We start from the raw sequence: 25,636 nt of genomic DNA on the forward strand, positions 1-25,636 counted from the left end.
ATTGCGAAGGCCACTTCAGGGATGGTGCCATATTGTCCTGGCCTCTGAAGATGCCTTTTGATAAAGCCATAACCACACTTGTTTTGGCAAGAATCAGTAATCCTTTGTTTTATGTCCTGTTTGTCCATTTTGTCCTGTTGATTCGAGGATACTTTGTTGTCCAGTAGCTAACTTTTGCCACAATGAAAGTTAACTCCATATGCAGTTTCTTCAATGTCCATATTTTCTCTGAAGTAGATTGGTACTGCCAGGAGCCGACATGTCTCATAGTCATAACAAAAAAGAAAAATTTTCTAAGTTATTAAAACATTTTAAATGCCATATTCTGTAGATCTCTGAAGGGTTTGAAGATAACCTGTCTATCTAAAATATATCTACTCAATCTTGAAAACATACCTAATATAACTACAAGTTCTATTATAATATCTAACTACTAACTTTCATTTCTTTATATCCTAATAGTTGGTAATAACATTCAAGGATCAGAAAATTGCATTACATTGTTAGATGAACGGTACAATTAGAAAAATATATATAACATTTTCTAACAATATCAATTTCAATATATATAATTTGTATACAATATAAAACAATCCAATCCAATGTAAAGTATTTACATTTTTCTTTTCTTTCTTTCTTTCTTTTTTTTTTTTAATAAGAACCTTAAATCTAATCTCCTTTGCTTAGCCTTTTTCCTAACCCTTGACAACAACTTGTAACCAACCCCCCTAATCAATGAAAATTATCCCAGACCCAAAACCCATTAAAAGACCAAAAAAACCAACCGCCCCACACCACCTCTTTGGGAATGTGGGTGTCGTATTCTTGAAATTGCTTCCTGCTGGGTATGGGCGAAGGTATCTTTATCCTGAAAGAAAAATTTTAGGTTAATTGTCAAATTCTAGGAAAGGTAAATATATCCTTCATTATCCAGTCTGTGTATAATGCCAAAATTCAGGGTTTATCTCAAATCCTTATTCAAGTAGTCTTTGAGACTGGATCATCTCAGCTAGCTCTTCTCAAAATTGCTCTGAGCACTTTGTAGTTCAAAGCTGATCTGTAGATGATGTTTGTCAGCTTAGTGATGTTATTATTGTCCACGTGGAATTGTTGTTGTTGTGGGGCCCCATCTTCTTCCTGGAGACTTCAGTTGATGTTAGGCCTAACCGTGATTTCCTGCAAAAAACTGATAAGAGACTCGAACACAAAGACTATATATGCGACTTTTTAGAATTAGTTAGTACTCTATATGACCATTTATATCTTAACAAAGTTTAAAATGTATATATATCTATATATATTGATCTTGTAAATTTTGATATAAAATTCATACTTTAAGAAAAGTTTAAAGAATCAGAATAGAATCAAAGAGTTGAGATTCGTAATAGAATAGTCCCTTAATTAATTTGGCTTTTCTCCTGTCCCATAGCAGAAGATGGCTCTTTTCCTCTGGCATGATACAGGGAGTTTGCATTTTCCTTTTAACAACATGCTTGAGTTTAAAGAAGGAGAGAGCCATTCTCCAACTCCAAAGTCAGCTTTAAATTTTAATTGAACTGGGACTATTAGAAGTTAAATAGTGTTAAATCTTTAAAGAAAAGCAGAAACAAACATTTAGGAAGACATAAAATTTTTTTAGATAACATACCCATACGCCATTTCACTCTGTTTCTTAGGATAGATGATTTGTTCCTTTTCTTCAGTTGTCTCATTTGTCCAGTGTTCTTCAAATTCCTTAACCTTCATTCTCCTAAAAGACAAAAACAAAAACCTTTCCCCAAGGTTTTTTGGGGATGTTCCTTTTTGACAAGTTATCTGATTAAATGAAAAGGCATGTGTTACTGGTGTAAGTTAGTTTAAATTGGATGTTTACGATAGTTGATGAACTATCACCTCCTCTAATTAAGAGGTCTCTCTTGTTCAAATCGAACCTTTATCAATTTTGATGGTACCCACAGCTTATCTTCTCCTGTAGAAATAAAAGCAAAACCTCGTCCCCAACGTAACACATACCCTGGTTTCCATTCTGAGGTCAGCACATCCTTAAAGTATATAGGTTGATTTAATTCTGTAGTTTTTTCTATTATCCAATGTCTCTCTGCAGCTGTTGTTCCTTTCTCATTGGCATTGAGAAAATTCAAAGTTAATAGAGCATTATGTAGTCTATTTCTGGGGGTTTTTGTTACTCCTTTTTGTTTATTTAGCATATCCTTTAGAGTTCTGTTTGATCTTTCTATAACTGCTAGACCTGTAGGATTATGTGGTATACCTGTTACATGGTTTATATTATAATAAGCAAAAAACTGTTTCATTTTAACAGAGACATATGATGGAGCATTATCAGTTTTGATTTGTGCAGGTATACCCATAATGGCCATAACTTCTAGCAAATGAGTGATTACAGAATCAGCTTTTTCAGAACTCAAAGCAGTTGCCCATTGAAATCCTGAATAAGTATCGATAGTGTGGTGTACATATTTCAGTTTTCCAAATTCTGCAAAGTGAAACACGTCCATCTGCCAGATTTCATTCCTCTGAGTACCCTTTGGGTTGCATCCTGCTGGTAATGGTGTTTGATTGTAGAAGGAACAAGTAGGACATTTCTTTACTATTTCTTTGGCTTGTTGCCAGGTTATGGAAAAATCCTTTTTTAAACCTTTACTATTTACATGATGTTTTTTATGAAATTCTGAGGCCTCCAGCACATTTCCTATCAATAATTTATCAATCTCATCATTGCCTTGTGCTAGAGGGCCTGGCAGACCAGTATGGGATCGGATGTGAGTTATATATAAAGGATGACTCCGTTTTCTGATTGTATCTTGTAATTGAATAAATAATGAAGTTAATTCTGAAGCATCGTGGATAAATTCTGCAGTCTCAATATGTAATACTACTCTTTCAGCATACTGAGAGTCAGTTACTATATTGAGAGGTTCTGAAAAATCCATTAATACCAACAGAATAGCATACAATTCTGATTTTTGAACTGAATTATAAGGACTTTGAACCACTTTACTTAAATTTTCTGATTTGTAACCTGCCTTTCCTTGTTTGTTGGCATCTGTATAAAATGTACGAACTCCAGATATGGGTTTTTTCCTCACAATTTGAGGCAAGATCCAATCAGCTCTCTTTATAAGATCAATTCTATTGCTTTTGGGATATTTGCTGTTAATTTCTCCCAAAAAATTACTACAAGCTTTTTGCCAAGCTTCATTTTCTATCCATAATTTTTCAATGTCCTCCTTAGTTAAAGGTACGACAATTTCTGCTGGGTCTATTCCTGCTAATTGACGAAGTCTCAATTTTCCTTTCCAAATCAAGTCAGAGATTTTTTCCACATAAGTTTTTAATTTTTTATTTGGTTTATTTGGTAAAAATATCCATTCCAATATAATATCTTCCCTTTGCATTAATATTCCTGTTGGGGAATGCCTAGAAGGTAAAATAACCAAAATGCAATCCAGCTTTGGATCAATACGATCTACGTGCCCTTCATGTACTTTCTTTTCTACCAAGGCCAATTCTTTCTCAGCTTCAGGTGATAATTCTCTTGGACTATTTAAGTCCTTATCACCTTCTAAGGTTTTAAACAAATTATTCAGTTCATCATTTTTTACCCCAACAATAGTTCTTAGATGAGAAATGTCTCCAAATAATCTTTGAAAGTCATTAAGAGTCTGTAGTCGATCTCTCCTAATTTGCACTTTTTGAGGTCTAATTTTTTGAAGTTCTATTTTATATCCTAAATAATTAATAGAATCTCCTCTTTGTACCTTTTCTAAAGCAATTTGTAATCCCCAGCAAGGCAAAATTTTCTTTACTTTTTCAAACATTCTTTCTAAAGTATCTGCATTTGAATCAGCTAATAAAATGTCATCCATATAATGATAAATTATAGATTTAGGAAATTTTTTACGTACCAGTTCTAATGGCTGTTTTACAAAATATTGGCACAAAGTTGGGCTATTCAACATTCCCTGTGGGAGAACCCTCCATTGAAATCTTTTAACCGGTTGAGAATTATTATAAGTAGGCACTGTGAAAGCAAATCTTTCTCTGTCTTTTTCTTGTAAGGGTATTGAAAAGAAACAGTCTTTTAAATCAATAACTATGAGAGGCCAGCCTTTTGGTAACAGAGTAGGTAAAGGAATTCCAGATTGTAAAGAGCCCATTGGCTGAATTACTTTGTTAATTGCTCTAAGGTCTGTTACCATTCTCCATTTACCAGATTTTTTTTTTTATAACAAATACAGGAGAATTCCAAGGGCTGGTTGATTCTTCAATATGATGAGCATTTAACTGTTCTTCCACCAGCTCTTGTAAAGCCTGGAGTTTCTCTGTTGTTAAAGGCCATTGCTGAACCCATACAGGCTTGTCTGTTGACCATTTTAAAGGTAGAGCTGTTAATGTTTTTGGAAGATTATCAGTTGTTGTGCCCTGTTCTTGTATGACATGGATGGCTGGTGAGCACTCATTAGAATAATATCTTTTAATATTTCTCTCAGAAACATGTACTAATTTATGATTTGTTTCTGAGATTGGAGGGATATTAATCTGAGTATTCCACTGTTGTAACAAGTCTCGACCCCACAGGTTCATAGCTATGTTAGCCATATATGGTTTTAATTTTCCTTTCTGTCCTTCTGGACCTATACATTCAAGCCATCTTACACTTTGTTTCACTCTAGATAATGTCCCAATTCCTAAGAGTTGAATGTTTACCTCCTGAAGAGGCCAAGTTGGATGCCAAAATTCTGGTGCAATTATGGTAATGTCAGCACCTGTGTCTACCAGACCAGACAACAAAACACCATTTATTTTTATTGTTAGTTTTGGTCTTTGTTCATTAATAGAAGTTTGCCAAAAAATTTTCTTTATGTTTTTTCCTGTATTTCCTATTTTCTCTGTTTCATCATCTCGACTAACATGATTTATTCCAATAGACATTTGGTTATTTAGTTGCTTTGAGTAGGGGTTTCCTCTACAACTGCAGGAAAGGTTTGAACTGGATTTACTGTGGGGGCCTGCCTGAGGCCCCTCTGGGAGTTTCCCGAAGCTCGAGGCAGAGGGTTACCCTGTCTGTCCCTTGTTGATCTACATTCGTTGGTCCAGTGTTTTCCCTTACCACACCTTCTGCATACTCCAGAAGGAAGGGGCATTCTGTTGCCAGTGTTCCTTGAAGAAACATTATTTCTAGGAATGACCTGTTTACAATCCCTTTTCAAATGTCCTTGCTTTCCACATCCAAAACATCTAACATTGCTCAAACCTTTTGAAATTGCTTTTCCTACCCACATATCATCATGGTCATAAGCCTCTACATTAACTGTATCTCTAATCCAATCTTCCAAAGGTGCAGATCTTGCCTTTAACGGCCTAATTATTCTTTTGCACGCTGCATTTGCATTCTCAAAGGCTAAAGATTCAATTATTATCTGACTAGCCTCTGAATTCGGGACCATTTTTTGTACTGCTGAAGTCAATCTTTGTAAGAAGTCTGTGAAAGATTCTTTGGGGCCCTGTATAACCTTTGTAAATGACTCAGTTTTTTTTCCTGGTTCTTCAACTCTGTCCCATGCATTCAAAGCTGCCGTTTTACATAGAAGTAGGGTTTGGACATCATATGAACATTGTGTTTGTACTGAAGCATATTGGCCTTCGCCAATAAGCTGATCCTGGCAGACTTGTATTCCGCTATCCCTCCATTGTCTTTCTATATTTTTAGCCTCATTACTGAACCACATTTTCCACTGGAGATTTTGTCCGGGTTCAAGAACAGCCTGTGCCAATTCCCGCCAGTCCTTTGGTATAATCCTATTACAAGTTGACCAGGTGTTTAACATTTGCTTTACATATGGGGAGTGCATGCCATAAGATACTATTGCCTCCTTAAATCTTCGTAAGTCTAACATTTCAACTGGAACCCAAGTATTTTGTTCATTCTCTTCATCAGGTAGCTGCTGTACGGCTACTGGATAAATTAAGGGTGATTGTGTGAAAACTGGCTTTCTTTCTGTAACCTTACGATCCAATTTTGAAACAACTTCACTATTTATTTCTTCTGTCTGAATTTGAATTTCTCTATAATTCATTTTTACCGGTTTAACAAGTTTTTCTAAGACTGTTATCCTGGCACTTAAGTTGACGATCTTTTTAAATAGTAAAATGAGGATAAGAAAAGTAATAAACTGAATAATTCGATCAATATTAATCTTTTCATATAGTTGTTCCATTGTCAGAGTGCCTAAAATTTCAAACAAAGCCCAATTTTCTTCCAATGTACACATAAAGCCCATTTTTTTTTTTAATGTAGAAAAAAATTCTCTTTTAAATAGATATGTTAATTGACTTACCAAGTCTGGGTAAAACAGTAGAATCCCAGGGAATTTCACAGCCACCTGGTGTTCGAGGTGTGAATCCAGCGAGAGAGAGAGAGAGAGAGAGAGAGAGAGAGAGAGAGAGAGAGAGAGAGAAAAGTGTAGCCGCTTGAGCCGAGTCAAGCCTTGGCTTTACAGGCAGGGGCCCTGTTCAGCGGGGCAGGTCTGAGTTGTTTGTAGCAGTTCCAGCTGCGGGTCAGTCAGGCCTGGGCCCAAGCTAGGCAGCCGGGCCGCCCAGGCTGGAAACCGGACCTGCCGCCAAGCCAAGCCAATCGGTTTTTAATGAATTCTTGTCACGTTGGGCGCCAAATGTAGATGTATCCAACCTTCCCATCAAACAATAAACACAGAACCAATGCAAAGAAGAAAGCCAAGAGGTCAGAGCCAAGAGCCAAAACCTTACCCTTCCTCCTGCAGTGGTCCTACCTCTCCGAACCAGAGCTACCCCTGTGTTAAAGTCTTTATATAGAGTTCCTGTCCTGCCTTCTCATTGGTTGTAAACCCAACCACATGACCGCCTCCTCACAGCCTGTCTGTATAGGCCTCCAGGTTTTCCATGATTGGTATTAAGATTAAAGGCATGTGTATCCAATAATGGCTGTATCCCTGAACACACAGAGACTTACCCAGCTCTGCCTACTAAGTGCTGGAATTACAAGCGTATGCTACCACTGCCCTGCTTTCCTATGGCTTGCTAATAGCTCTGACCCCCGGGCAACTTTATTTATTAACATACAAATAACATTTTAATACAAATAAAATATCACCATAATGATATATCAGAATCATTTTGATTTGCATTTCCCTGATGACTAAGGATATTGAGCAATTCCTTAAATGGCTTTTGGCCATTTAAGACTCTTCTATTGAGATTTCTCTGTTTAGATCTGTAGCCATTTTTTAATTGGATTGTTTTGTATTTTAATGTCTAGTTTCTTGAATTCTTTATGTATTTTGGAGATTAGCCCTCTGTCAGATGTGGGGTTGGTAAAGATCTTTTCCCATTCTTTAGGCTGTCATTTTATCTTATTTATCATGTTCTTTGCTTAAGAAGCTTCTCAGTTTCAGGAGGTCCCATTTATTAACTGTTGCTCTCAGTATCTGTGCTACTGGTATTATATTTAGGTAGTGGTCTCCTGTGCCAATGTGTTCAAGGCTACTTGTTACTTTCTCTTCTATGAGGTTCAGTGTGGCTGGATTTATGTTGAGGTCTTTGATTCCCTTGGACTTGAGTTTTGTGCATGGTGATAGATATGGATCTATTTGCAATCTTCTACATGTTGACATCCAGTTATGCCATCTAGTTATGCGCACACACACACACAGTACATATCATTCATTCCTAGTGAACAGCACATAGTAAGCTCCTAAATTTATATTTTGACAAGAAAAAAATGAAAAAGGAAGGAAGAGTCAATTACAGCTTTAGAAAATCTGGATCTAGAGAGAAGCTAGGGGCCAGGATTTAAACTCCATGGAAAATATAACTGACCTACTATAGGCAAATGACAATACTCATAACAAGGGTAATGGGTAACACACTGATTTGCTATTATATGAAAAATGCCATATTATACTGTCTCTAAGTAATCTCTAATTCTCACATCAGCCTCTTGATGAGGGCTGCAATTATCCTCATTTAATAAACTATGACACTGAACCTAGGAAAGTTAATAGACTTGATCAGGTCATATAGATGGTGATAGCACAGCCTCGATGTGAACTCAGGAGTAATTAGCTCCAAAATCTGAATTTGATACCTGTGTCTCCCTTAGGTAAGCCAGTGTGAAATCTCAATGAACCTTCCAAAGTAGATTATACATGCTCCCCTCTCAGGCTGGGATCCTATACTGTTATTAATTAACAATGAAAAGGAAATAGATCTATTTGGACATTTAAGAAAAACAACAAAACAAAAACACCCCCTCTTTTGGGCTGTGGAGATGTTTCAGAGGAGGGTCTGAGTTTAAACTTCCAGAACCTACATAAAGACTGGCACAGTATTGCCTGTCTGTATTCCTACTGCCCTTACAGTGAGGCAAGAAAGAAAATCTCAGAAGTTCAAGGGCTAGCTAGCCTGGTATACACAATGGCCAATAATATGAGACATTTTCTCATGTATGATAGGGGGTGCAAATCAATGCCTGAGGTTGTTGTTCTCTCTCTCTCTCTCTCTCTCTCTCTCTCTCTCTCTCTCTCTGTGTGTGTGTGTGTGTGTGTGTGTGTGTGTGTGTGTGTGTGTGTGTGTGTGTATGAGTGTCAAGGAAGGAAGGGGGAGGGAGGAAAGGGGACAGCAGAGGGGGAACAGAAACGGAGGAGGGGGAGAGAATAAGAACATACCTTCTAAGAACCACCCAGGTATGAAAAGCAAGTCAAGCTGAAATGACCCTCCTTAGAATAAAGAGGGTGGCATGGAGGCAGAACTGCAGTCAGGAGCTCCGTGGAGTTTGCTAAGGAGCCAGAAAGATTGAAAATAAACAAACAAAGCATCTGACTCAAGGATTCAGGAAAGAAAGCAGCAGGAAAGAATTGATACAAATAAAAGGGTAAGTAAATGAAATAGAACAAGGAAAAGATGCATCAATAACATGCAGAACACTTGTTCAAGGGGGGTATCACAAATAAATACATTAGAAACGAACAAACAGGGAACAAAGGACAGTACTGTAGTCACACACAAGGTAAAAAGATGTAATGAGAATATGGTGCACAATGTTATAGCAACACACATGGAAATCTTGATAAAATGTATTATATCCTTAGAAAACATAAATTTCAAGTTGGAGTCATGAATATGTAGAAAATCCAAGTAGGCAGAAAATGTAGAAATAAGAGAGCTAAATATGTATAACTAAAGAAACTAAAAGGACAGTTCTCCAGCTTTTGCTAAAACCCTGACACTCCAACATGTGACCACACACCTAGGAAATTCTGGTGGACATATTAGAACTAATAAGTTTGATTGAACCACAATCAAGTCACAAAAATTAGTAATAGCTTTTCTCCAATCACAGATAACTAACAAGAACATGTAAGTGAAAAGTGACCACATTCTTTGTTCTAGTCAGCTGTTTTGTCAATTTGACAAAGGCTGGAATCATCTGGTAAGAGGGCCCTTCTGTTAAGAAAATGACTCCATCAGATTGGCCTGTGACCAAGTCCATCAGGCATTTTCTTGTTTTTTGTTTGATGAGGAAGGGCCTATTCCACTGTAGATGATGCTGTCTCTGGGCAAGTGGTCCTATAGAGTATATGAACCCAAATTGAGCAAGCCATGATGAGCAAGCCAGTAAGTGGTATCCTTCCTTCCATGGCACCTGCTTCAGTTCTTGCCTCTAAGGTCCTGCTTTGAGTTTATTCCCTGACTTCCCTTGGTGATGGAGTATGATCTAAGTTGAAAGCTGGAATTAAACCCTTTCTTCCCCAAGTTATTTTGGTCATAGTGTTCTGTCATGGTACTAGAAAACCTAACTATGGGATTCCAGAAGTGGAGAAGATTAGGATAATAGAAACTGTAACTCTTTTCACTTATAAGCACAAGATGTTTCCTCAGTGCAGTGGCTCTGTAAGTCAGGGACTTCATTATAGATAAGCAAAAGTGGTACAGAGAGGGTAGGCAGTTTGTGCAAGGTTACACAGCTCCTGAGAGGAAGAATCGGGATTGAAACTTTGTTGGCCTGGATCCAAAAGTATGCAAGTTATATAATTATAAACTTGAAAGTATAGTGGCTCCCATAAAGTCTGTGAATATTCCTATAACAAAAAGAAACTTATGATGAAAACAATTTGAAAGTTCAGTGAAAGTTTTAAAAGAATACTTGATGAGTAGGCATTCAAACTCTGTTTCTAAATTGGAAGATTCTAAATCATGATGTTACTGCAATAGTCAGGATGAGATAAGCTTTCTTGCTGTAACAAATTAACCCTCCACCAAACCAGAAACATGCATAAACATGTAATCTCTTATTCAGCAGCTCTCATCCATTATACAGTATTTATCAGTAACATATGGTCTCTAAATAATTCATAGCAAGGGAGAGGGAACCTAAAAACACCCAGAATACTTTGAATAGTTTAAATCTGGCAATGACTCTATCTGTTCCATGCAGATACACTGTACCGAATACAATGGCATTGTTCCTCCATTCAGCTATAAGGGAAGCTTATAGTTATGCTGTAGAGCATGCCCAAGAAGAGACATAGTGTAGAGGGTGAAAGATGTTTTCTCTGACACAATAAAAGCAATCTCCAGCACAAAACTGTTTTATCAGGGGCTGGAGAGATGGTCAGTGGTTAAAAGTTACTCCTGCAGAGGATGTGAGTTTGATTCAAAGTACACATGTTGGATGGCTCATTTTATTAATATGGAGATATTAAATAGAAAACAAACTCAACTGTGCATGCCTTCTGTACATTCATACTTAGTATATAATAAAAATGACATTTCAAATCACTTGGTTAATGGATGGACCCTTCTGGGGATTGTCTAGCCGGTTTTTAAGTTGTTGATTTCAAAGAACTAATTCTGGAGGGGTAGATTAGAAACCAGCACATCATATATATGTTTGGAATTCTTAAAATATAAAAAGAAAGTTAAGTAGTTACTCCTACTACACACAAAATAAATTCCATACATATGAGGTAATGAAAGATGGGAAAATGTTAAAAATGCTAAATTAATATGAAAAAAGACAATTGTATTATCCTGTGGCTTCCTAAACATTACAAAAAAAAAACCCTCAGTTCACAGAGGTTTTGTGATATCAAAATCAAGATTAAAACACAAGCCTAGAGTAGAAGGAAGTCTGAAAATATATGGACAGTAAAGAGTTATCATCCAGAAAATACACAGTCCATGTACATACCAATGAGGAAGGGGCAGATATCATAGCAGGAAAATGGTCAAAGCATAAATACGATCCACTGAAAGAGACATAGAAAGGGCTGTTTCATCAGGGAAATGTAAATCCAAAGAAGAATGAGTTATTTTTCCCATCACAGAGTGACAATAATGAACATGGATGATATAGAAAAATCAAGTCCCTCATTTATCAGTGATGGGTTTGTAAACTGGTAGAGCCTTTACAGATGGCCATTTAGTAGATCTATCAAAATTTTAAAATTCATAAACCATTGACCCAGCAATCCCTCTTCTAAGAATCTGCCTTACAGAATACATACATGTGCACAGTGATATATCTACAAAGATCTTCATTCTGGCAGTATTTGCAATAACAAATAGCTACAAATGGCCAAAGTGCCCATCAATAAAAATTAGTTAAAAGCATTATGGTACATTTGTACTGTGCAGTGCCAAATAACCATTTTAAAGACAGATCCATAAGTCACTGGCTTGAAAAAAACACCTCTAGCAACAGTAGGTACAAGTGCATATCTTATGAAAATGTATTGTAAATTTTTATGTATATAATTATATGTTTGTGTTTGCATATCTATGTATATTGTATATGATATTCATATAGAAATGTGTATTTAAATGAGTTGGAAATATTTTAATGGGATATGTAGCAGATAATAGTGATGGCAGTAGTACAGGAAGTATGGAGTAGGAAAACAAGTTCCACATTTTACTTTACACATTTTGATTCTGTTTACACATTTACCACAAGCATATATTTAATCACAGTTTGCACAGACATTTGTGTATATGAATAGGTAAAGAAAGATATAGAGAATAAATCTCACCTGGTTTACTAAGTAAACCATTTCTTCAAATTGGGAGCCTTTTGGGATAATGGACACAATTAGACTTTATGGAGCACTTGCTATATGCTCTGCACTCTGGTGTCCATTCAGTTCACCTCTGTTGAAACTGTGTCGAGGAGGATTTACTTATACCTAACAGATGTGGAAAAGATGGTAGGTGAGGAATTGACTTCAGCAAGGATCCTGGATGAGGCCTCTTTCTGGAAACTCTCTGCTGCATTTTGGTGAGGAAATTGTGACCTTTAGACAGGTCACCAAAGCTTCAGCACAATACACAGGACAGCTACAGGGAAGTCACCAGAGAGTGACAGCTTGCTTCATGCATGAGAATATCCTGGCTTTTCATTAGAGTGATCTTGAGTCAAGTTGTCAATGCAACCTGTGCATTTTCTGCCTTCAACTACCTTCCAGAAACATAGCTACATTTTCCAGCATCCATCAGCTACAAGTTCCAGCACCATAGCTGCATTTTTCCATCCAAACAACTTCACAGAGACTAACTTGCTCCTTTGAGTGCCCGAGTCATCTTACAGCCAAATTTAAGTAATCTCCACTGTCTTTGGAAGCAAATAAAAAATGAGAAAGTGCATGCTACATGAAGCTTCAAATGTAACATTTTAATCAGGCTCAAGTGTAAATAGAAAATACAAGATTTGGGGAATACTAGACTTGCAGAAGATGCTTGGTTACTAAACAGACCTTGAACTTGAACGCCAACTTTGTCCCTTATTATAATATGCTTCAACTTTGAATCTTTCTTTTGCTAATATGTTCAATAGGGGGTTGATATTAATTTTACTCATTGTGTTAAAATGAATATATGAATTTCCCAGTGGATAGGACAGGCTTAATACATAGAAATATCCCCATGCTTGCTACTACTGTAATGAACTTGATAGCTTCATTGAAGTCTCATTTTTATAGCTGACATATCATGTGACTTAATAGTATTCTAGTGAATTATGGTCAAATGGGAGGGGCTAGCTGGGGACTAAAGTAGTTAAGTGACTTCTTCGTGCTCATAGGCCCCCAAGCAGCAAACTACACATTTGCTGAGTCTCTCCAATTATGCAGCTTATTCTCTTGCCTGATTGTTAATTTATGCACAGGTACTCTGTGTATATAATTACAAAAGAACCAAGGAAGGACATATATTCAAATATTGCTAGTTTCTGTGTTAATCTTCAGATATGGAGACATCTATTCCCTTCCCTCTACCTCTCCTCCACCTCCGTGCTCCATCATTGTGTAAGAAAATCCTTTTCTACTATGAACATCATTGAATTGGAAATCTTATTTCCACTCTCCATTCAGATGTCTGTTTGGTCCACAAAGGAGCCCATCCCTGCTTCAAAGACATGTCAAGGGCTCATCTGGCTGTCAGACACTGAGAGACCGGGGAGACTACTAACACTGATAATTGAGCAGAGGTTGTTTCTGTAACTATGTGTACTGTCCGTGATCCTGATGGGTCACCTTTGTTACAAGGGCAATATAAACTTTAACTTTCCTACAGTATTCAACCTTGGTTGACAGATACACTGGGAATAGATTCTTATTTGAGAAACTAGTTGATAATTCCCTGTGAATTGGTGTGCCGTGCTTTTTAAATCTGTGTGTTCATGGAAAATTGCTTTTAAATCTACTTTATGTATGGATGTGTGTGCCAGTCTCCCCCTCGACTCCTTTAAAATGTCACAAATGACTTTCCTTGAATTTGTCTGTTTTCTGGATTAGTGTGCTTCTGTCTAGACACCTGTGCCCTAGATAGATTTCAGCCAAAATAGCTCTCTCCATGCTTAAACTATGACCTGTTTTTAGGCAAAGGAAGCCCTGGTTTAAGGGCACTTCCAGTGAGGGCAGCTGGCATGTAGTGTTAACTCTTGGATGTTTTGTCATGCAGTTGTGTGGAAGAGTACAAGCTGGCTCCCGATGGGAAATCCTGTCTAATGCTCTCAGATGTCTGCGAGGGACCCAAGTGCCACAAATCTGACTCCAAATTCAATGACACCCTCTTTGGAGAGATGCTACATGGTTACAACAACAGGACCCAACATGTAAACCAAGGCCAAGTCTTCCAAATGACCTTCAGGTATGGGTAGATGCTTGTTTGAACATTTACAGTCACCAGGGCAGAGTCTGGGCTGAGGGAGGAAAGTATGTGCAGGGTGGAACAGAAACCTGTTATGTTGGCTAATACCCTCCAAGGAGAGTTAGAAATCATCAAAATATATTCTGTCGGATACCTTTCCACTGACTTAAAACTTATTCTACCCTTCCATTCTTCAATGGCTATGCACATATGTTAATTTCAACTTCAAATCATCCTCTTAGTACACCTAATGGAATTTTTTTAATTCAATTAATCTTCCAGTGTATTTAAAGCTAAGTGTCCTATAGGTGCTATTCTAAAATTTCAAAAATAAAGACATATAGTGAATTAAAAAATAAAAATGATATCACCTAGAAACATTCTGCATTAACATTTTCCCGAACATTCCTAAAACCCCTGTCTCCCTCACTGTCCACCTTTGCCCTCTCTATTTATCTGTCTACACATGCACACACATGCTCCTCATATCTCAATAGAGCTACTTAGAAAGTGCCTTTTTACCCTAGTAACATGATAAAGTCTTTTTTCTGTGTCAGTGATTCAGTAGTATGTGGGTAATTAAAAGAAATGCTCATTCAATGAGAAAGAAGAAAACAATAGCTTGGTTTGCCTGGGTTATACAAAGACTCACCATTTGGGACTGATGTGAAGGGCTTCCTTGGACAACTGAAGAAACCAAGGCCATTCAGGAAGGATGAACTGGGATAGAATTTATTTACACTTTCTTAAAGACCTCTAAGAGGGTAGAGTGAGAAGATTTGATCCACGTGTAAAAGTAGATTTCCTTAAAACAGCAAAAGGCTCCATAATTTTAGACAGATATTCTTGAAAAGGGGTATGAGCTATTATTATAAAGCAGAGTCCCCCTTATAACTGTAGAGACTATAAGAATCAGCCACAATCCATCATCACCCCACTCATCATCTTATTAATACGAACAATCTTTGTTGTAGGAATGCCAGTGTGGCCATCTTTCATTAAAAATTAGCCTATGTTAAATTCATCCCCACTGTTTTGGATACCACAGATACCATTACTTCTCACTATCACTTGGCTGATCTTTTCACCACTATTATAGTTAATAGCAATGATAATTGCCATTAACATTAATTCAGAACACACCTCAAGTATTTCAGCACTCTGTCATCTGTTAATGTGTGTAACCCTGTTATTTCCTTTCCACAAATGGGAAACAAACATTTAAAACAACTTTAAATAAACCCCCTTTCTAGAAAATTGGAGATCACAGACACTGCCACTTTGGTAAATTAGAACATTTTTTGAGTGACCTCACTCTCCCTTTTACTATTCAAAAGTTAGTGCCAAAAGAAAATGAGTGACTGGAGTCACTGACAGGTAGGGTTCAGAATCAGGTGTGAGTCTGACTCCAAATCCTTGATCTTGTCTTTTAATTCATTGTACCTCCTCATTTCCCATTTTAGAGAATGAGAATGGAAATGTGAATTCTTTGGAAGCATTTATCTTTATTGTCATTACGTGGTCTCTGGGTACCTCCCTTTTCTCAGGTACTGTCTTAGTCAAAGTTCTATTGCTGTGAAGAGACATCAGGACCACTGCAACTCTTATGAAGGAAAACATTTAATTGGGGATGTCTTATAGGTTTAGAGGTTTAGTCCATTATTGTCATGGCAGGAAGCATGGTGACATTCAGGCAAACATGGTACTGGAAAAGGAGCCAAGAGTTCTACATCTGGATCAGCAGACAGCAAGGAGAGAGAGAGAGAGAGAGAGAGAGAGAGAGAGAGAGAGAGAGAGAGAGAGAGAGAGAGAGACTGAGCCTGGCATGAGCATTTGAAACCTAAAGCCCACCCTCAGCAACACATTTCCTCCAAAAAGACCACACCTATTCCAACAAGGGCACATCTTCTAATAGTGCCACTCCCAGGTGACCAGGCGTTTAAATCTACGAGCATATGGGAGAAGGGGCATTCCTATTCAAACCACCACAAGTAACATGCTTCTTATTAAGGATGTGGTGCAAAATGAGACACCATGACATCAGATACCTTAGCACTTAGATATAGCTGACACAAGGACCTTACGTGTTTAAACAGTTAACAATGGAATCTACTGTGGTTTGAGCAGAGTTTTAAATGCACCTCTGTTGGGTTAGATAGTAATAGTATGGCTTAGAGTCAACTGCTGATATGAAGTATCACTTAGCTAATACTTGGAAGAAAATAGAGACGTTAGCACTGGACATGGTTTTAATGGAAGATAATTATTCTAAGAAGGTAACAAGGTTGCTTGTTTCAGGCCAGGAGAGCGCTGTTGAGGAGGACAGTGTAGAAATGATGATAGGCGATGAATCTGAGGCCCAGCCTGAGCGTGTGTCAGCCATGTCTGTTTTCTAACAAGCATGAGGGTACTCTTAAATCATGCAAGGAGGGGAGTATGCAATGAATAAATTACATTTTTCAACCTCACTGGAGGGTGTGTGGAAAGTAGATTATGTGGAAGAGTGTGAAAACAGAGGTGTCAATCAGGTGTCTGTTGTGGAAGCTATATGATGAGTGTGTTGGAGGCGTCGACTAAAGATGACAGAAATTATATCAGAGAGAAAAGGGAATTGAGAAGAAAATTGAGGTCCAGTGAATACTTGCAAGGAAAGGGAAGAGTTGAAAGAGAATTCAAGAGTGAAAGAAGTGATTGACAGCCTCAGTATAAGCTTTAACAGTCTTAGCCTCCAATTCTCAGTCTTTTCACTGCTCAGGTGTTCAAACCAAAGCTCAATGCAACTTCATTGGAGAGTCTGTGAAAGAAATTGAAGAACTGTCTAGATGAACTATTTCTTAAAGCTGAGATTGTACAAAACTAGTTTTCCATAATTTTAACAGTTTGCAAAAGTGTCTTGGATATCATGATGGATAGAATAATACTGCTTGTAATCGAAAAGGGGGAAAAAACAAATAAATTACCACTTCCCTTTGAGGAAGGAAATTACAAGTGTAGGGGATGACATGCACAATTGAAGAATAAAAGTAAAATTTAATTTATAAAGCAGCATCCTGAGAAAGGCTTATGTTTTCCAAAGAGTAGTTACACACAGGCTTTTAAGAGGAACTAGAAGGAAGAATAAAGAACATTACTGAGGACAAGGCATGGGAAGTGGAGTTTGAAGAAATAGCAAGGAACAGTGCATCCTCAGGGACAGCTACAAGGGCATTTTCTGGTCTAAGAAAGTGTCCACAAAGTCCAGACATGTAGATGGATGGGAAGAGAGTCAGGGAATGGACCCCAGACATACTTGCCTACATGTCTCAACCCTATGAGAAGAATAATTCTTCTGCCTCTTTGTTAATGGGGGCATTTTGTCAGGTGCCAGTTAATGGTGATAAGCACCTTGCATGTTGGATGCTGGTTGATTGATTTCTCATGGTAACTACTTGAGTGTCTGACCCATGAGAAATGATCAAATGAGCTAGTTTCTATTCTATTTTATGAGGATTAACTTAATTCAAATAGAATATCCAAATGGGTACAAAGCTACTAAATCCTAAAGAGAGAAGAGGCAGGGGCTACTGTGTCTGCCCAGATCCAGAAGTCTTCAAGTTTTTCACCATCAAAGGCAGTTATCATTTCTCACCTCCTCCTCCTTCCTCCCCTTCTTCTTCCAAGTAATCTCTGGTCCAGCCTAGAGAGTAGCCAGCAGACACTTCTACCAGCCGTTCTGCCATATGCTTCCTTTCCTGACAACAGCCTAGCCTGAGATATCCATATCTGGACCGGCTATAACATGTCCACGTGACAGCAGAGCTCTGCTTTTTCTCCTCCCTGTTCCTCTCTATGTGACCACATCTGACAGCTGCTGATGGAAGGGTTTTTATTGCCTCCCTTGAAAAAACTCTAAAAGTACAACCTGGATTGCTTTGCAAAATGCTTTAAAGTGAATTCTGAGTCAGACAAGTGCACCAAGACAGACTCTTTGAGGCCTAACCTTTTGTTGCACAGACGGAGATGTTTGTATGTTAGTGTTCACCATGATTTGAAACTTCTCTGGAACTGAAATTTAGATTTCTAACTCTCAGACCACAGATCTCTTTTATCTCAAGTTCTGGAAAAAAAAAGAGAGAGAGAGAGTATGCCACTTTCCTCATGTCCTGCGTTTATCCTGTGAAGGGGGCAGCCATGTGTTCCACCCCCTCTCTCAGTGCACAGTCAGAAGCCAGATGCCATGGGAGAATGCCAGGTTCACTACTGAAGGGATATCTTGGGCAAAGGCCACCATCAGGAGGCTCCATCTTTCAAGCTGCTGAATGTAGGCTGCAGTCTGTCCCTGAGGGATATATTTATATATATGTAGAAATGTTTAGAATCCCTGCCAGGACAAGGTTGTGTACAACATGTGAGTAGTAAGCACAGTGTACTCCTGCACTGTGGAATGAAAGGATCAGAGGCAGGGAAATGTGTGCAGAAAAGAGGTCAGACTCACAAAGCAGAGCCATGGAAGGAGAAAGAAAGATGGAGACAATACAGGTAAACACAGAGGCCGCTAAAGAAATTGACAGCTTTGTAAAAGGGCTGAAGAAATGATGAAGTAGACAAAAAAATGCAGTGAGGGAGTAGGGACAGTCTGAAGGCTGGAAAGGCTGAATAAAAAAAAGGAAGAAGAAGAAGAAATGACAGAGAAAGAAGGACACTGTGCTCATACAGAAGTAGAAACATGGTTTCTTCCAAGAGACCATGAGAGGCTCACTTTAAGAGACTGCATGTTTCTGAGAGAGAGGAAGAATCTGGTTCAAATAGACAGGAATGGACATAAAAGCTTTTGGTAAAAATGTCAAGTGCTGTGAAAATGTGAAGAGCCGATGATCTCACGTCAGAATTGCTCCTAAACCCAGCCAGTGGTCTGACTTTCTTTCTAATCCCTTTTGCTGCAGTATTGGTCTTAATGACTCAGGCAGAGATGCTATCAGCTTCCTGCTTCCCTTAGCTCTTGATCAGTGTGGGAATCAGCAGACCTGAGGGAGTGAGATAAACTCATAAAGCTGATGGCATTTCATGGTTTTTTTTTTTTTTTTTTTTTTTTTTTTTTTTTTTTTTTTTGGTTTTTTTTCGAGACAGGGTTTCTCTGTGTAGCTTTGCGCCTTTTCCTGGAACTCACTTGGTAGCCCAGGCTGGCCTTGAACTCACAGAGATCCACCTGGCTCTGCCTCCCGAGTGCTGGGATTAAAGGCGTGCGCCACCACCGCCCGGCCATTTCATGGTTTTTTATTTGTTTGTTGTTTTTACTCCAAACCTCTTCTATCCAACCTATTTCATTGCAATAAGGAAGAAAGGTCAACTTGGGTCACAGCTTGTGGAGATTTAGATAAACATCAGTCAGGAACTATTATTGAGCCTGGAGACTTAGAAATGGCAGAGGACAGGTTGCTTAAGAACAGGCCTGAGTGTATTACAACGGTAGATTCTGCAAAAGTCTCACAAAAATAAGGCGGCCCCGTTGGAACCAGACATTTAGTCACAGACTTCCAATAATGACCTGTGAAGAACATGCGTTCATGAGAGATTTACTAGAAAGGCAGTTTCCTATCTGGTCTGATTATCATATGTATTTATCTTATGGCAAAAGAAGAGAGTTTTGGATAAGAGGTGGGATTTCAGAATTCTGCACCCACCCACCCACGCTGTGTGAGACAGAAGGGCTCTCTTTAAGGATTTGAGGAAAGCTGGTCCTTCCTCGTTAGCAGTACTGACTTGCTCCATGTATGAGGAGACTGAGTTGGATCAGATGGAGTGGCCTCCAAAGCTGTTCTGAACTGTTTGATTTTTTTTTCCCTCACAATTTCCTGAGAGATGGTTAATTATATATTCTATCTCTGGATCTTTCTTTTTTCTTTACTCTCTTTCCTTTTTTCCCTCTTTAAATATGTGTGTAGCTTTTATATGTCTTGTCCTATATGGCATAGTATATTGTTTGATTTTTTTCAGTACCTATTATGAAGTGGCCATCAATTTGACTTCACAGAAGGAAATGAATGTGTGTCAAAATGCACTAGTTTGTGCCTTAGAAACAATCTATTTCAAAACCTCAGAGATGGGTAAGACAGTGTTTCTGTGTCAATTATATTACATTTCTCACAGAATGACAAGGATCCTAGTCATTCTGGTATTTGGGAATCTGGTCTGACAGAAGAGTCATTATGTACTTCTGTGAACCCTGTTGTAGGGATGGCAGGTATTGGAGCATCCAACACCTGGAAATAGCACAGAGTTCATGCAGAATCTTATATGAGAGGTGGCATTTGCCTAAGATTTCTACTTAATTATGGATTTGCCACCCCCTGTAGTACCTGGGCTATGAAATAGGTACCACTATCATTTAATTATCATAACAAAAGAAAACAGACATTAGTATTGTAAGTATTTCTTAGATATGGAAGGGAGCTTGACTCTCACAACTTCTTACTACAGTAGTAAAATGACTTAGTTCAAAAAGTTGACTTTATTTTATATATATATATATATATATATATATATATATATATATATATATATATATATGTCAAAATGCACTGGTTTGTGCCTTGGGAAAAATTTTAAAACCTCAGTGATGGTTAGGAAAGCATATCTCTCTCTCTCTCTCTCTCTCTCTCTCTCTCTCTCTCTCTCTCTCTCTCTCTCTCTCTCCCCCCTCTCCCCTCTCCCCTCTCCCCTCTCGCTCTCTCTTGTGTGTATATATAAGTGTTTATATACATATATATATGTGTGTGTGTGTGTGTGTGTACATATATATGAAGTAAAAATATTGAATGTACATGATTCAGTTTGGAGGTAAGTTCTTGAGCTAGAGTCATCCTCTCAACTCTCACCCACCCAAAATATGTATTTAATGAATTGACACACATATATGAAGGAATGCACATATATTACTGGATGCACACATATTACAAATGCACACATATGTCACTGAGTGCACACACATTAATGAATACATATGCATATTAGGCAATGTTAAGTGAAATTGTCAAGGTAGAAGCAGAACCACTGCCTTTTGTTCTGTGTGCTTCTGTGGGAGGTAAACCTGTGAGCTTGCTAGTGGGTTAGTCGGAAAGAACAGAAGTTCAGTGCTTCCTCCTGGAGTGCTGAAGACAGCCTTGTTTGGGAAAAATAAATCTCTTAAATGTGTTATTTCATCTGTGACCCTTTTGTTTTTGTGTGAATGTCCTGCAGTGAAAAACATCTCATCAGGAATGTGGCACTCAGATGGAATATATATGATGAAGTTTGATGTTGGATAGTGGTGGGTTACTCCCTTCCCTCCAGCATGATATTGAAAATATTAGATGATGAGTCTAGCCATGGCATAGGTCACCACGAAGGGAGGTCCATGGAAACAGTGAGGCTGGCTGGGCTGCACATCGGTCATGCTCACTTCCTGCTTCCCTTTCACTGGTATTGACTTATCATACTCTCAGATCCATTTTAATGTTCTTGTTCATAACTGATATGGTAAAAACATGCTTTTCTCCTCTTTTCAATGTCTCTCTGCAAGTAACATAGGTAGATATTTCCCCCATGACATGTAGAAAGAGTAATGTAACCATTATATTCTTTTCTTCTTCTACATATTTTGGTCCTAGGGTCTCAGGGTCCTTTGAATGCTGAGCAAGTACTTCACCACTGAGCAACTCACCTCAGCTGTTTGTTATACTTTCTGATATGAGTAGACAAGCTGAGAGGGAATAATAATACATGGCACACTATCAAAAATCACAGTCTATAAGCTGGGGAACCAGGTTCTGACCCCCACTCTTCTTTTTTCTTTCATTTTTCTTTATTAAGAAATTTTCTACTCACTCCACATACTATCCACAGACCCCCCCTCCTCCCTCCTCCCACTCCCAGCCTTCTTTCCCAAGCCACTCCACATCCCCACATTCCCCAAATCGAGGTCTCCCATGGGGAGTCAGCAGAGCACAGCACACTGAACCTAGGCAGGTCCAAGCCTCTTCCCACTGCACCAAGGCTGTGCAAGTTGTCACACCACAGGCACCAGATTCCAGAAGCCTGCCCATAGACCAGGGACAGATCCCAATCCCCCTGCCTGGGTGCTCCCCAAACAGTTTGAGCCAAACAACCATCTTCCATATCCAGAGGGCCTAGTCCAGTCCCATGGGGGCTCCACAGCCACCAGTCCACAGTTCATGGGCTTCCACTAGTGTGGCCGGTCATCTCTGCACATCCTCCCGTTATGATCTCGATGTCCCTCACCTGCAGTATCTCTCCTCTCTCTCATCAATTGGATTCCTGGAGCTCAGCCTGGTGCCTGGCCGTGGATCTCTGTATCTGCCTCCATCAGTCACTGGACAAAGGCTCTATGATGACAGCTAGGTTATTTGCTAGGCTGGTCACTAGAGTAAACTGGTTCAGGCACCCTCTGGACTACTGCCAGCAGACTAAGGTGGGGTCAACCCTGTGGATTCCTGAGAGCCTCCCCAGCACCCTGCCTCTTCCTACTCCCATGATGTCCTCATCTATCATGGTATCTTCCTCCCTGCCCTCCCACTCTGTCCCTGTTCCAGCTTGACCCTCCCATTTCCCTATGTTCTCATCCCCCACTCCTCAGCCTCTGCCACCCCCCACACCCAGTCCACTCATGTAGATCTCATCTACTTCTCCTTCACAGCTGACCCCCACTCTTAACCAGTCTACAGTCTTCAGATGTGTATATGTATGTATATGATCTGATGTATGTATGTTTGTATATGACCTCAAGCCATATGCATCTCTGAAATCAATAAAGCATATAATACCCGCCATCAATACTGGATTGTCCCCTTAGAATTTGTCCCCTTAAAATTCAGAACATACAAATTGGTACCAATGCTTCTGAAACTTTTATTTGCATATTAGTCACTAAAGGGAAAGTCCTAAAATTCAAGCTCTACTTGAGTGGGTTATAGATGGGGCATGAAAACTAGAATTTACAATGAGCTCCTGAATCTGTGACCCCGCTTTCAATAGCAAGATGTTAGACCACAATTTCATTCTCAGTGGAGAGCATAGCTGCTTAGATAGTGCCTGAAGATGAAGGATTCTTGTTCTTGCATTTGACTGTCTGGAATTAGGCTCCACATGTCAAGGCCCATGGCACCAGAGAACAATGGAGTCCTACAGAAGCTCTTTCTCAGAACTCCTTCCCCATTAACCAACTACAGAGAACATTTTTCAGTTTTCAGCCCCAGGGCAAATAGTTTTCCCTTTCTACCTGATAGGCCCTCAGATCATAATACAGTGAAGTTTGTCTGGTGTCCATCCACCCTGCTCATACTGATAGGCACAGGGATACTCAGAGATCAACTCTGATGAGGGAGTCACGTATATGAAGGAAGCTCCTGCTTTGTGTAGGAGAACCATAGCTAAGACCCAGACCCATGCCACTTTTACGTGCTCAGGCTGAGATTTCAGCCATTACTGGATACAATCGAAAGCTACTTAACAGAAAAGGCTTGGATTGTAGCCTGCTTTAAGTCAGAGAGAGAAGAATTCCAACTCCTGAAAAGTAGATAGAAACCTGTCTAGACTGGCATTGGCTAAAGTACAAACTTGGTCTTTTTCAAATACTGAGACAATATCTTTATACCACCAACACTATTAGTTTAATTGGGGAAAATGTAAAATTTGAAGCTAGTGAAGATACTTTGTGTGTATATGTGCAGGAGAAAGAGGAGGAGGGAAGGAATTGCAATCCATTTAAAAATGAGCCCCTTTAATCTTTCCCCTATATATACTGAAAGAAGAAAGAGATCTAATTTAATTTCATTTCAAGCTTTCTTCTTAATGCATGCATCTCCCACTATACTGAACATGGTTGTTTCCAAACTGTACATAGTTCATTTCAATGTTCTCCAGCTAACCAAAAACTACATTGCCAGTCTGTATAAGGTACTAAAACAACAAAACCAACATTTTTTTTTTTTACATCAGCACACAGTTCCCGTCCCCTCATGTAGCTTCGTTTTAGATGTTCTCCCTTCAAAATCCCTGACTACATACTTTTTCTAGGAGAGGGAAGCCTCTCGGAATCATTGAGACATCTGAAGCAGAGACAATTTTTGAAGAAGCGCAATTTCATTACACTTGAATGAAGGCAGTAACTCAAGCTGGTCTAAGCACTCAGAAGTAAAAGTCCATAGGGAACCTACAGAACAGATAAGGATAGATTGTAATTAGCACAGTAATTGTAATTAGCAGAGCAATTGTAATTAGCACAGTGATTGTTTGTTCATAATGGGTGCTTCCAAAGTGACTCCAGGCAGTTTGTTCTCCTAAGTATCTTCTGCCATTCCCCCTATGATCTTGTTTACACTGCTAATGCACTAATGTGCTTAGCCATCTCTTTTATAAATAAACACTTCAAAGGTATGAGCCAGCCCACCCCCTGGCCAGGCATTATGCATCCGTAGTTAATGGTGTCCATTGCATTGAAATTTTTACAGTATTTGCTTTATGCTAAGGCAACATTGGTACCTAACTCTCAGAAGAGCTCATGCTTCAGAAGTCGTTTGTTATTGTTTTATGAATTGTAAAGTGGAATGGGATGACACAAAGTAATGCGTTTGGGCTTCAAGGTTCCAGCTGGCTTTTCCATTTATTCCCATTTGTTAAATTTCTCTTGAATACCTGTAACATATTGGGCTACATTTAGCACTTGGAATTACAAGATGAAAGTGATAATTAAAGGTTTTATTCTCACATACATGGAGCACTCACTGCCCAAGCCCACTTTGCATTGTCCTATGGGTCATGATGGAAGGATGTCTGGAGGCTAAGGAATCATTCTGTAACCCCATCGAACCCCATCTTGGCTATGGGAGAGCAGCAGGGAAGACTTTCTGGAAAGGTATTTTGAGCAAGAACTGGAGGATTCAGTAACTTTTAACTATGCAGAAGAATGTTCCAGGGATATAACAGAACAGGGGATGTATGGATAAGAACATCAAGCAAGTAGGTTAAGAAGAAAGATGGGACAGGGCTAAGAAAATAGCTTAACAGCACAGTGAGTGTTCAACATGAACAAGGCCCTGGATCAGTCTCCAGGATGAGAAGGATGATGATGATGTTGATGATGATTATAATGGCAGGAAGATGTTATTGTACACCTAGACAGAGAATAGGCAGTCAATCAAAAAGTTATGTGAGTACTAGTGTAAGGGTGCTATTGCTAGTTATAAGGCTGTATGTGATCTGATAACATTTCTCAGTCTTAATTTGTTTGCCATTAAATCAGAGGACATAACAGTACTTACCCTATAGGAGAATAATGGGGAGGTGATCAGAAAAATGAGGATAAAATGTTCCATAAAGATGTGCAAATGTGAGGAACATTTCCCTAACAGGAATTCAAGGGTCTTTTAGGTCCAGCTTATTCAGAAATGTTGTGCTGTAG

At 38.8% G+C, this 25,636-nt stretch overlaps 1 protein-coding gene across 5 annotated transcripts in view; it reads left to right on the forward strand.

The window, feature by feature from the left end:
• Window positions 1-25,636, forward strand: part of Astn2 (astrotactin 2) — a 947,200-nt gene that overhangs the window by 588,481 nt on the left and 333,083 nt on the right. For all 5 annotated transcript variants that reach the window (XM_052714946.1, XM_052714945.1, XM_052714947.1 and 2 more), the window contains one exon: window positions 14,014-14,202. In XM_052714946.1, the coding sequence (XP_052570906.1) occupies window positions 14,014-14,202 (189 nt within the window). The remainder of the gene's footprint in view (window positions 1-14,013; window positions 14,203-25,636) is intronic.

This window comes from Peromyscus californicus, unplaced genomic scaffold, assembly GCF_007827085.1.
Source record: "Peromyscus californicus insignis strain IS unplaced genomic scaffold, ASM782708v3 Scaffold_5__1_contigs__length_169319896, whole genome shotgun sequence".
NCBI classification, from domain to species: Eukaryota; Metazoa; Chordata; class Mammalia; order Rodentia; family Cricetidae; genus Peromyscus; species Peromyscus californicus.